The following is a 13,909-nucleotide window of genomic DNA, read 5'->3' as shown; positions in this document are numbered from 1 at the left end:
TCTGTCCAAAAAACAACAACAAAGAAATATCTGTGAAAAAGTAGAGTTCATAAACTCAAACCATGAATGAATAAATAAATAAAATAAAATGCAAACATTTTATTTTGAAGGAAATTTAGTTTAATTTGTTGAATAAACCTTCAACAAACCCAGAAAGTTGATTCTGTTTATCTGGACTTTGTGTTATCAGTTTTAATTCTAACTATGAACAAAATGTGGTTTAGCTTTTCCTGTCATGACGTCTGTACCTCCTGTTGAAAGCAGCTCACAGAGAGACAGAGACAGCGAAGCGACAGCAGCATCAGAATACAGAGGACCAACATTTACTTATGATTTACTGCAGAATCAGAATCAGCTTCACATAGAAAAGCTCCAGTTAACAGAGAAACACAGCGACTGAGTGACGGCTCTGCTGCACAGGAAACTGATACTGCTGAAAACTGAGCATCTTAAAATGTCTTCCATCATTGATGAGGATCCAGAGTTGAGCATGAATGTGAAATACAGCAAAGGAGAGGACAGAGGAGAGAGACTGGAGGGACTGGTCCTCCTCCATGAGAATGTGGACTCCTGCACAGACCATCAGGTCCATGTTTCAACACAGGACGGAGGTAAGTATCAAATACTGAGGCATCAGGAATCAGGAGAGACTGTTTCCATCTTCTCAATAAACTTAGAGACTTTAACCTTCTGTGACAAATACAACATTTCAAACACAGCCTGATATTGTCATAAAGACAGTTCATGTTAGAGCAGTATCATATTCCCCATCAGCACACTGTTACAAGCTCAGTTTGTCATGAACTCAGAGCAGCTAGTTAACAGCTATCAGCATCGCTGCCTTGATGCCTGTGAACTGTTTTGTGGTTGTTTTCTGCAGTAGGCGGGACTCTGTTTGTTCTTATCTGCTGAGATGAAATAAAGGAAGAAATGCTTCAGTCATGTGACTTCAACTGTCCAACTGTGACTTCTGTTTTACTTTGCAGAGCCGCACACTGAGAATCATCTCCCAGCAGTCCAAAGAAACCGTTTCAGAGTTCTTGGACTAATTCTGGCTCTCCTGCTGTTAGCACTGCTCATAGTCGTGTGCATACGCTGTGAGGCCCTCACTTTCATTTTTAAAACCATAACATGAGTCATTCAAAACCCCGATGACCTCATTTGTTTCTACATCACTGAACTGTCTCTTTTTATGGTTCTCATAAGATACAGAGAAGCTGATGTCTGACATAAAAAGCTGGCATCTAAGTATGAGACACTGATATCTAAGAATATGGAGCTGATGGTTGAGAACGAGAAGCTGACATCGGATCTGGAAAAGGATGAACTGCCAGTTTGGAAGGAAAACCCAAACACAGGCGAACACCACAGGTGAGAAACATCTCAAACTAACCTCTTATTAAACTGTTATTACATGATTTGAAACTGGACCTCATGTTGACGATGAGTTATTTCTTAAAGAATGGAAAAGATTTGAGTGCAGCTGTTACTACATTTCTACTGAGAGGAAAACTGGACAGAGAGCAGGAAAAGACTGTGAGAGGAGAGGAGCAGATCTGCTGGTGATAAAGACCAGGAGCAAACATGTAAGTGTGTCATAACTGTTAACTTAAGACATTATTCATCATTCTGTCGTCTTTTAGTACAGTCAGCTTTCAGTAGGTCATATGTCATTTTCTTATTTTTATTTTTCTCTTTACTGTCATGGACCCACTCCTATAGAAACTGGGAATGAGACGAAAAACTAATCCATTCCTGTTTCTGACAAACTGTCAGGAATTTTTCAGAGAGCTGAATAAACGTGGAGACTTCTGGATCGGTCTGGAGAGAAAGGCACAGATAAAAGACTGGTCAAAGGCGTGGGAGTGGGTGGATGGATCACCACTAGCACATATGTGAGAAATTTAATTTAGAGTTTATAAAATTGTGATCTATCTCCTGGATAAAAGCTATGGGCGTTTTCACATATGAACTCTGAACAATGTCACAGAATCAGGACGGGACGCTTTTCCATGTAGCACAGAACAGGAGTTTGTCCCAGCTGGAGATACTTGATGGAGGAGCTGCTGTCTGTAGAGAGCGTGCAGGAGGCAGGATACATGACACCCACTCGCTCACACCACACAGTTACTGTTTGTTAAAGATCATTTCAGGTCTGATCTGACTACACTGAACATTTATGTTCTCACCAAGATAATGTAGAAATCCCTTAAATCTGCATTATTTCTAACAGCCAGCAGGGGGCGTCTCCTGTGGTTGCATAAACAGGTCAGCTTGTGTTGGACGTCTGTGGGAAAATGTCCTTCAGCTGCAGTGATCCAAGTCCTCATGAACACTTTTCTATGAGTCCATGGTCTCAGTTTAAGATTTACAGGACACAGTGATCTTCATTTAATCATTTATTCTGCTGTTAATGTTCAAAGCAGGTGATAAAGCAGGTACGCTTTAGTGGAGGGGACTGTGTGGTTACCAAGGTGACTGATGAGGATGTGATGTTCCTGGATTTAAAGGCCAGATCTCAGGAGGCTTTAAAAACAACGGCTTTGTAACTAACGGGTGAATGTCACAGTGGCAACGTCCATCTTTTATTTACAGTATATGGTTCTCCATGCGTCCTGCATCATTTTGTATAGAAATGTTCAGAGCTGCAGTTCATGTGTGAAAACTGCATAACTGGTAATAATGGGAATACTGGGAAGACAAATGGAAGTTAAATAGTTCAGCAGGAGAATATGTTGATGTGTGTTTCTAAGCACTGCTAAGAGCTCTCTGCAAATAACTCTGTGGTGTTTTCAGGGTTTTACCTGTAACAACATTGTACTTGTTCAACAGAAGCTGGAATACAGGTGCAAAATTAGATCCTGAGGATGACTTCAAAGTATTTATGGATCTACAAGGAACATGGAACTACACCAACACTGGATCGAAACACTGGATCTGTGAGAGGGACATCTACTGAGAGTTTGCTGGTCACCTCTCAGTCTGACATGTGTAACATGTAACTGCACTGTATCAGATTTAAACCTTACCAAGGATTTTAATAGAGAAACTGAACTGCTTCAGTCAGAAGGTACAATTGTGTGAAATAACTATCATGGTATTATGACTTTAAGTTTTGCTCACAGCGTAGTCAAAGTGAAAAATAAAAGCAAAGGTCGGTTGTTGTGAAATCACAGACTGACTGACAGACTTCTAATTGGTGACTATGAACGAAAATGTCTGTAATTCCTGAACAGTTAATGTAATAATTTTGTTAAACTCCTTGAATTAAAGATGGAAGTCTGCACTTCAATCACATCGTATCTGTTGATTTCAAATCTACTGTCATGATGTACAGAGGCAAAGCTATAAAAACACACATGGACCCGACTGTAAGACTTCATAAAACAAGCTGATAAATAATAAAAACTAAATGAAACTCAGCTCTTAAAGCATAAAGACTTAGTATTTGTCAAATCAAAATGGTATTTCCAAAGCCTGAGGACGGGTACATCCTAAAGAGCGTAAGTAGGCACATGAAGTGACACACTAATGTTTGTGCAGTGGGCTTAAAAATGAGGAAAAAGAACCGTCTTCAAGCATGAATTACCATTTTAATAATACCTGTGTGTTCAAGGTCTGTAAAAAACAACCAAAAAAAATCTTTAAAGAAAATCCAAATTACTTGAACATGAGAACAGTGCTGAGCTTCACACCCAGGTTACAATAGATGGATTTCTGTCTCCACATGGTGGAGTTTACAGCCTTACAGAACACACACACACACAAACATCACATTGGGGAGACGGTCAGGCCAGGGTAGCCAAAGGAAAACAGTGAAATGTGTAACACAAAAGGGTAATTCAGGAGAAAAAGAATGCACAGATATCATCACACCATAACACATTAAACCACAGACAAGCAACGTGGGAGAATATTCCAGTGTGTGGCAGGATATTCCAGAATAAGATTATATTTATATCCAAATAAAGCAATTATAAGGATCAAGAGAGGATAGAGCTCACAGAAGGAGAATATAGATGTCTGAAAGAGGAACACAGGACTTATATACACAGGAACAAGCAGCAGTAATTAACACAGGTGAAAACAGTTAGGGGGGGCTGCCAATCAAACAGGAGGGAAAAACAGGGATTGAATCTGGATAAGACAACAGAAAACTAAACTTTAACTAAAACAGGAAGTAAGGAAAGACAAATACTGAACACAAGATAAATAACTCATACAGGGGAAACAAATACTGAAAGAAGACAAAGACAAACAGAGAAGCAGATCAAGACAGCCAAAAAAAAAAAAGCAGTTAAAAACTTTTCTGTTCACACAAGCCTTTTGTTGATCTACATATTTTATATTTTTTACATTATTTACATTTGATCTTTTAGATTGTGTATAATGTCTATTGATTGTATTGTTTATTTTATTTTTTGTGTACAGCGCTTTGTGACTGTTTGTCTGTGAAAAGCGCTTAATAAATAAATTTTACTTTACTTACTTTACTTACTATGATCATTTAGCCTAGCAAACATGTCTCTAGACTGTGGGAGGAAGCATTAAACCAGGGATGGGAAACTCCAGGTCTCGAGGGCCGGTGTCCTGCAGGTTTCAGATCTCACCCTGGGTCAACACACCAGAATCAAATGATTAGTTCATTACCAGGCCTCTGGAGAACTTTAAGACATGTTGAGGAGGTCATTTATCCATTTAAATCAGCTGTCTTGGATCAAGGACACATCTAAAACCTGCAGCACACCGGCCCTTGAGGCCTGGAGTTCCCCACCCTTGCATTAAACCCACCCAAGCACCAGAGGACGTGCAAACTCCACCCAGAAGCAGCACCACACTGCCCTGTTATTGTCTCTGCTAGTAAAATAAAGATGCATAAATAGTTCACACTGACACATTTATTTATTTGTAGAAGGCGCATCTAAAAAAGTCATGTTATTATGTACATTTTGCAGCTGCTGAGTTGAAACTAATTATCTCATTACGACAGAAAATATTAAAAATTGAGGTATTTTAATGAACTGTTTTTTAAAGTTACCAAAATTTAACCCTTTAAGACCTACCATAGAACTGTCCTGATTCGTAAACTATATGTTTAATAAATGTTTTCATCAAATGCCACTACTCAAAGCTTAATAAAAAGGATATACAAGAATAAACATGATATAAAAATGATATAATTCCCAAAGAACCAAGTCCGCCAGAGCTTATCTTTATATTTTTACATGCTGTAGTGCCATTTTTGGGAGCATTTCAGTTGCTATACATCAATACAACCATTATAGCCCAAATTTTAATAACATGTGTAGATTAAGTCCATAGTAACTACATAAATTGCAAAAAAGTGCAATAAACTACAAAAAAAATTAAAAAATCGTTTTTTTTTGTTTGTTTGTTTTTTTCATTTAATGTAAATTGTCCCTTAAATATATTAAATATCGTCTGCTGTGTAACAAATATAATGTGTGTAATTTTAAACTTCGACTCACCTGAAAGTTTCCAGTCAGCCTCCTGCTGTTGCAGCTCCAACAGGCTTCCTGCTCACTTCAAGTTTAATCAGACTTCAGTCCAGCAACACATTTACAACCAACACACACACAGGCAGCACTGATGGTTGTACTTCAGTTTATTGTTCTCAGAAATCAACACCAGTGAAAAATAATTAATTCCTCGATTTTATTTTTTAAACATTCTGGTCGGAGGTGTAGAGGGAAACTGCTCTCCTCACAGACCTGAAGGCTTCAAAACACTAAACTCAGAAGGAAAGTTCAAAAGTTCAAATTCTGGCCAATTCACATCAAAACAAGGTTGAATAAAAGCACAGTCCTCCACGTAACTGGGATTTTTTTTCAGACAGTGAGACTAAAGGATTAAAAGTCTGAATGTAAAGACAAGAAATGAAGTGATAACTAATAAAAAACAACCAAGTAAGAAACAGAGCGTTGTGAAAAATAACATTTTTCCAACTAAACTTTGTTAAATTTGCTTCTCTGAGTAAAACTGTGGGTTGACAAACTGAACCAAAATACATTTACACAGAAAGAATCTCAGTTTTTACAACTTATATTTTCATCAGCCTCCCCAAACACAGAGACCAGTTTGAGCTTAATACTGCGACAACACCTGCACTACAAAATATATGAATATGTAACAATAAAATGTTGATATGGCTCTATGATTAGAAAGAGGATACACTGGCAATGGGTAACGGAAATAAACAAAAACATGCAAAACTTACATAAAAAAGTCTTTAAAAAACAAAGATCAACTGGATGTAATAATCAGACTGATGCAGGACAGGACCAACACTACTAACAGATTACATCATTGTCATCAAATACTTGCAATTAAATCAAAACCTTTTGGATATTTTTATTTTTTCTGTCAGAGAAGCAACAGAAGTAAAATAAAATCTTGTAAGACTAACAGGCTTTAAAGAAAAAATAATGAAGGAGACCGTTGAAATAAGTTGTGCTGGACCGTTTGGAGGCACGTAACCAACCAGGTTAAAAATATAAATGACAGACGAGTCTCTGATTAACGACCACAGGGACAGTTACAGACTGTATATAAAAGAAGGATGAGCTTCTACGTCTGATTAGCCGTGAACCCTAACTTCTCTCTGATGACCAGAAGGTGCAGAGCTTTTGCCAGCAGTCTGTGGGGAAACTGACATAGTCGATCTGATGACCTCAGTCAACCAGTTAAAGTTGAATACTTTCAGGGGTCAGAATCAGTCGTTTTCAGGTCTTCTTTAAAACCCACTTTATTTAATCAACTGTCCATAAAGAATAAAAAATGATAAAGTGGGCGTGGTTTAAGGCTCCATTAGTTTAGATCATCTGTGTGTAGATGCAGAGTTCAGAGCAGTTCAGCTGCTGTTGTGAGGACTGAGCGAGCAGCGTTTGATTTAGCTGAGGGACCATTTATCATCAGAGGGACTGAAGGTAAGCAGTGGTACATTTAGATATTTGTCAGGGTTTTATTTACTTTGTTCAACAATCTGCTTCAAGCTGTTTACTTTGTAATGACAGAATTTAATGCAGACATTAAAGTCGATGGAGTATAGAGTCGTAGATTAAGTTAAGCCTGGATCCAGCAGCTGTGTCCTGATGACTGCAGAGATTCAAACTCTGCTTCAAAGACATTTACATTCTGAGGCCCATTTAGATCGTTTACATCTTGGTCAGTACATGTGAAAGCACAACTGTTAATGACTGAACAATGAGAAGGGCACCAGTGTCCTAGTGTTCATTTTCCATGTGTATCTATAATGTGGTTTATGTCTCTTGTTGTACTGGTTTCCCTTCTTGTGGATAGAATTAAATATTCCACTGGTTGAAGCAAACAGCCCGACAGCCCTGTGATAAACCACTCACTGTGTGTTAACTAGGAGAGACTCTGTTCCTCCCCATGATCCTTATGAAGCAGTTTAAAAATAATGGACGGCTTGTGTTTTGCCCAGTTTTGACACGTTACTGTCACTTTAATGTGTCTATGAACTGAGAGGTCACGACCCTTGACCATTTCCACTGGTTTCTCACATTGATCCCTTGCTTCTTTAACAGCATCAGGAAACCAAACAGGATTCAAAACGAAACGTTAGAAACCAGCGGGGAACGTCATTGGTGGCTACATGAACCTTTGTTATACAGTCTGTGAGAACAGTTCACCTGTGAAACATGAACCCTCTTTAAGATCCGACGATTTCCAAACAATATTGTTGACAAATGAAAAACAAAATGTAAATTGTTTTGAAAGTTTTCTTAATGTAGCATAGATGTTACAATAGCCCGACTGGTATCCCTTCCCGTCCCTCTACAATGTCCATAAGAAATCCTTTACATCAGGCACTTGTTGATTAGTCCATAGCAGCTCCGAAGCCGCCTCAATCAGAATCAACTCCTCTCAGTTAGTCCGCGCAGCGCCTCTCTTTAGTCGCCTCTTCGTCCCGACTTTCTCTCCTCCTCCTTCACACTCCGAGAGGTGCGGTAGACGCCAGGAGACCTCAGCTCAATGTCACCCAGGGCCAGTGCGGGATCATCAGGCGCCACTGGTCGAGGGGCCGGGTAGTTGGGCTGGTTAGTAGCGGTACGGATCGTCTTCCTCGACCTCGCCCGTAGTTCGGGAAGACGCTGGGGTGGTAGTTGGACTGCGGGGGACAGCGCCGCCGTCAGTGACATCCTCGCCTTCTGTGATGCCGACCAACCAGGCAATCAGCCAACAGCAGCCCGGCGGATAGGCAGTGAAAAGCCCAAAAACAAAGATGGCCGACCCCGCCACCACAGGAAGCAGTGTTTTGGAGCAATTTGTAGGGTTTTGATGGGTAGGCAAGAACAAAGGGGTGGGTAAGAAGGAAGGAGCAAGAGACACAGAGACAAGGGTTACCAAAGGTTACCAGGTCAGGTTTAGGAGTCAGTTAATACGGTGAGGAGTTTAAAGTTTGGGTTACCCAGTCAGGATGTGTGGAGTCTGGGTTAGAAAGTCAGTGTTGACAATAGTGAGGGTCGTTAGGATAAAAAGCTTTACAATAGTCAGATTGAGCTTTGATGTTTACGTTTGTGAGACATTTTGTACAAATGTCTAAGTTATTACCAGCCAAGGATGACATCATTCAAACTGTCATATTTTAAGTAACAGATTTCAGATATCGTCTTTCAAATGATAAGCATCTGGATACTTAACGTGCAAAAATATTCAAAGTTGTCGTGCAGATGAGTGTTTAGGACGAGTTACAGGAGTTTGTATTAAGTCAGTGGAGTCTGGGAATTAAAAAGAGGAATTGGATGATCATAAAGAAGAAAAGGTAAGGAGAGGACGACCGTGTCAATGTTCACAGTATTTCTTTATCAAACTACTGATAATTCCATATTTTTCTTGCTCCTAAAAAATACAAAAAAATTAAAACAAGCAACAAATGCATCACATAAAGTAGTGCTGTTTGTATACGGCACCTCAGTGAGCCACTCTAGATTCATGTGGACCAAATCTACGTTTGACTTTTAGGGATCTACAACTACAGGAAGTAATAACAATAATAATAATAATAATGGTCTTTGATGTGGTTAAGATTACATCTGCTGATGATCAGCTCAGATGATGATATATTGCATGTTGTTCTCTAAGTAATTCATATCTGTGTAATACTGGGAGCAATATATCTCTACAAAGTGTTATGATTATGGTCAACGTCCTGTGAGTCCTCTGACAGATCAGGAATGTCTGCCAGGAAACCAGCAAATTTAAACGATCTCTCCCAATTCTTCCTGGATGACTGGTCCATCATCAGGTCAGAAATATGCCAGAAGCTTGTTGATGGCTAACAAAAGCATCTGGTTGAGGTGCAGCTTGCCTGAAGGTATATTTAACCACATATTAGTTGCATAGTTGGGTGTTTGCATACTTTTAATCCAGATCCATAAGTCATTAAAGATTTAAGCTTTACAATCATCCCAGCCTGGAAAAAGAAGAGTTCAAAGAAATCCTAAAAAGCTCCAAATTACTACGACATTCCCGCCCATCATGAGTGTATGCAAACTTAACTGAAGCCACATCATGGTTGAAGTCACATGTGGTCTAACATGTGGGGTTGTTTGGATCATAGCAATAATTCTGATGGTGCTACATTGAACCTGCCACTGACTGTCAGGGATTTAAGGTTTTAGAGAGGGGGTGAAAGTGGACACTGGGAAGGAAAAAGGGTGCATTGGATTTATAGCACGAGACAAAACAAATGAATTGCACAGCCCTGTTTGATTATTTGTGAACGTCTCAGTAATATTCTGTTGTGGGTTATTATGGGGGATAAAAGAAGGTGAAGACAGAGATGTGGAGACACAACACAGAGACAGAAGAGTGATTACAACATGCAGACATTACTCACATGACCCCCTGCAGACTGCAAGCTGCACACTCCGTTTAGGCCACTGTGTGACCTTTAACCTCAAACACATCAGTGATGTAGCACCAACATGCACAGAACATGCTGAAGATGACTCCTGCAGGGTTTTCTTTAGCCTCTCAAAAACATGTTTGCTGACTTGTGATTGGTGCAAACTAACAGTGATCAGGATGCATGTGAGGGATCAGCTGTGAAGCTGCTCAGATAGAAATGCCTCCTGGGTCTTTGCCTGCAGCAGGAGGGAGAACAGACTGATGCTGGAAGGTAACATGCCTGCAGTGCTGCTTCATCACCTGCAACTTTCATGTGGATTTTGTAAAGTCATTTGTTGAATGTTTATATGGTGACATTTAATAACTAATGCATGCATTAGAAAACCCTGCATGGAGCATCTTTCCAGCGACAGATTAAACCCACACTCACTGCACAGAGTGATTTAGCACCAACTGAGATGTTAAGATGCAGAGTTTATGACCACGTGTGGAATAAAACATGTTTTTGAGGCTTTTTCCTTCTACTTCCTTCCAGAGCTGATGTTCAAAGATCTGTCGTTTAAATGAGTTTTAACCACAATAAAATATTCTGTTCTTTTATTTTCACTTTGAAGTCAAATAATCAGCATCTTTACTCAACATCTAGTCTCAGTTCAACAAACTGAACCTCATTTTGATCATCTTTAGCATCAACAGAAAAATCTACCACTGTAAAAGTCTGTGTATGATATTTAAAATAAGAAGCAGCAGAATAAATAAACTTTAAAAACTCAGCTGTTTTGTCTCAAATGTTCGGAAACAAACTGTCTCAACAAATTCTGCTCAGAGTTGATTATTTTGGGTGAAATGAGCCTTTAAAGTCCGTAGCACGACCACTTTGAGGCTAAATGGTTAAAGACATCATCTCTGTCTCTGTCGTTCCATCGAGTCTGTTTTCTGAGCCCAGTGCGCTGCATGATATTTCAAATTGTACAAAATGTAAAAATCACACACTGAAGATGAATTTCTGTGTTTCTTAACTTCAACACACACACTGCTGTTTGTGAAACTGAATCCTGCATCTTAGCTGTGAGTGTATCTGAACGTGTTTCACCTTCAGATACACTGAGTGTGGGTGGATGACTCTATGTGAAGCACTAAATGTATAAAGGCTCATTTACACCATGAAGGCTGCTCTCACAGACCGGCACAGACTGATTGTTAAGGTGGAATTAAGAAATAAGTGTCTAAAGTTCTTAGAACATGTTTAGCGCCACCTTGTGGACGTCACTTTTTTCTTAAATTCAGCTTCATGAGGTTTAAATTTCTGTCAGTTTTTGAAAGCAGGGTTCCAGAGTGTAAATGAACCTTTAACACGCAGTGTTTCATGCCCACTTCTGTGACATGCACTCTGTTTAACTCAGTGGCAGCTTTTCAGTGTGAAAATGAACCACAAGAACTGAACATCTGTCCTCATGACTTCAGTCCAAATACAATCAGCAGTGAAATGTTTTCATGCTCAGTTAAAAAGTTTCTTCTGTTCACATATTTGAACAAACATGCAGGTTTGTCTCATTACAGCCTCTTCAGTCTGTGGCTGTAATTACACAACAGTCACGGTGGAGGCTGCTGCTTTAATCATGTGGTTGACAATAAGAGCTCCAGAGCAAAGAGTTGCAGAGCAAAGAGCTCCAGGGCAAAGAGCTCCAGAGCAAAGAGCAAAGAGCAAAGAGCTCCAGAGCAAAGAGCTCCAGAGCAAAGAGCTCCAGAGCAAAGAGCTCCAGGGCAAAGAGCTCCAGGGCAAAGAGCTCCAGAGCAAAGAGTTGCAGAGCAAAGAGCTCCAGGTCAAAAGCTAAAAGCTGCACGAGAGCTCCAGGGCAAAGAGCTCCAGAGCAAAGAGCTCCAGGGCAAAGAGCTCCAGGGCAAAGAGCTCCAGAGCAAAGAGCTCCAGGGCAAAGAGCTCCAGGGCAAAGAGCTCCAGGGCAAAGAGCTCCAGAGCAAAGAGCTCCAGGGCAAAGAGCTCCAGGGCAAAGAGCTCCAGGGCAAAGAGCTCCAGAGCAAAGAGCTCCAGAGCAAAGAGCTCCAGAGCAAAGAGCTCCAGGGCAAAGAGCAAAGAGCTCCAGGCAAAGAGCTCCAGAGCAAAGAGCTCCAGGGCAAAGAGCTCCAGGGCAAAGAGCTCCAGGGCAAAGAGCTCCAGGGCAAAGAGCTCCAGAGCAAAGAGCTGCAGGGCAAAGAGCTCCAGGGCAAAGAGCTCCAGAGCAAAGAGCTCCAGGGCAAAGAGCTCCAGGGCAAAGAGCTCCAGAGCAAAGAGCTCCAGAGCAAAGAGCTCCAGAGCAAAGAGCTGCAGGGCAAAGAGCTCCAGAGCAAAGAGATCCAGGGCAAAGAGCTCAGTATTTTTCTTTGATGAAAACTCCAGAGAAAGCAGCATGATTAAAAACTACCAGAATTAGAGTCTTGATAACACTGGTGGATCATAGTTTCCTCATATTTCTGAGACTACGTACCTCCAACATTGTAGCCCACACAGGAGTTCTGATCACAGTAACCCGGAGGCCCCTGGGGGCCGATGGGTCCGGGGGCTCCGGGCCGACCGGGTACTCCGGGATTTCCAGGTCGTCCTGAGGGTCCAGAGCTACCTGGTCTGCCCTGTCCCTGGGGTCCTGGGAGGAAGAGGATGAAGAGTTTAGAAAACAAAACACAAATGTTAGAATTACAGAATCACTCTGAGGTCAAACTCATCATCAGTCATAAGAACCCCGACTGTGAGCCCGAAGTTACCACAACATGTGTTTGTGTTTTCTCCTGCGTTCTGTCAGTCAGAGGACAGAAAAACACTTTGCAGCTATCAAAGTGATTATTTTAATGGTTTTATGGTCAGAGTCGAGTAGTTAAAGTACTTCCAGACGTTTCCAGGTAACAAATGTTTAAGACATTTTTAAATGGCACTCAGAATTAACTTAAGAACACCTCAACAACTAAAACTATAGAAAAAATTATATCAACTATTTAATTTTAGAGACAATTTGTTCACAGTATTTGGTTCAGTTCAGAAAAACAACAACAACACTAGTACTAATACTAATAATAAAAATAATAATCTATCTTACCATGTCAGTTAAGACATTTGATAAAAATTATATTTTCTGTTGAATTTGTGGATTTTACAACATCTTAATGATCCATGTGAAACATGTGAAACATTTTTTCTTTCACTAATCAGACAATCATGTTCAGGACTTTCTTCACTGCATCACTGGGATGGTTCAGAAAGGCTTAGCAGGAAAATAAGTTACCAGGTGGTCCTGGAGGTCCTCTGGGTCCTTGTACACCAACACCTGGAGATCCCTTATCACCCTTCTCTCCTGGTTGTCCTGGAAACACACAACAGAAATAAATACTGCTTAAATTTCTATATTTTGTGTCATTCCATACAGATACACTGTAACATGGAGAAAGTCAGGAAGTTCGACCTTTCCTGCACATTTCTGACTTTTTATTTATTTTTGCTGTTAGGCTGAACCAGTGCAGCTTTGCATCGTTTGCAGTTCAAAATAATTTTGTATTCATTTTATACTGGGCCGTGTGGCAGCCCCTCAGTTCACTCTGATTTAAACAGTAACAGAGTTTTACTGTTTTGCTAAACTTGCCTCTTTCTCCTGGTTGCCCATTCTGTCCATTTTGTCCTGGGAAGCCTGGTCTGCCTGGGGGTCCCTGTTCTCCCTGTGGTCCTGGGGGTCCTTCTCGACCAGGCTCTCCCGGTGGTCCGGGAACTGTGCGGATTGACACCGGAGGACTCGGCACGTGGTTCAGGATGCTGTTGTAGCGCGCCATGTGGCCTGAAAACAGTTCAGTTCAAACAATTAGTATTATTATTATTATTATTAACAAATAAGGTTTGGGTTTTTTTAACTCACTTTGGATCAGCTGCTCACAGACCTGTCGGGCAATGGCCTGAACTGATGCTGTCGACTGGAGATCTCCCTGAAAAAACACACGATGTTCATATAAAACACACGTAGTTATGTGCGAGTGTTTT

At 40.6% G+C, this 13,909-nt stretch overlaps 2 protein-coding genes across 2 annotated transcripts; one reads left to right on the top strand and one right to left on the bottom strand.

Annotated features, from left to right (window-relative positions):
* Nucleotides 1-1,273: 1,273 nt before the first annotated feature.
* LOC120746613 (C-type lectin domain family 17, member A-like) lies at nt 1,274-3,292 on the top strand. Its single transcript, XM_040052033.1, has 4 exons — nt 1,274-1,371; nt 1,472-1,586; nt 1,777-1,895; nt 2,833-3,292. Exons 1-4 carry the CDS (start codon nt 1,274-1,276, stop codon nt 2,957-2,959), a joined length of 459 nt encoding a protein of 152 aa, XP_039907967.1. The 3' UTR covers nt 2,960-3,292.
* A 5,840-nt stretch (nt 3,293-9,132) lies between these two features.
* On the bottom strand, nt 9,133-13,895 carry LOC120746577 (collagen alpha-1(XIV) chain-like). The gene is made up of 5 exons (XM_040052005.1): nt 13,788-13,895; nt 13,521-13,709; nt 13,167-13,244; nt 12,378-12,533; nt 9,133-9,782 (listed from the first exon to the last, which is right to left on the bottom strand). The coding sequence occupies exons 2-5, from the start codon at nt 13,702-13,704 to the stop codon at nt 9,772-9,774; spliced, it is 429 nt and encodes a 142-aa protein (XP_039907939.1). The 5' UTR covers nt 13,705-13,709; nt 13,788-13,895; the 3' UTR covers nt 9,133-9,771.
* Between the last annotated feature and the right edge of the window lie 14 nt (nt 13,896-13,909).

This window comes from Simochromis diagramma, unplaced genomic scaffold, assembly GCF_900408965.1.
Source record: "Simochromis diagramma unplaced genomic scaffold, fSimDia1.1 OVJJ01000171.1, whole genome shotgun sequence".
NCBI lineage: Eukaryota > Metazoa > Chordata > Actinopteri > Cichliformes > Cichlidae > Simochromis > Simochromis diagramma.
Note: the sequence above shows the minus strand (reverse complement) of the source record. Positions and strands in the feature narration are given on the sequence as shown.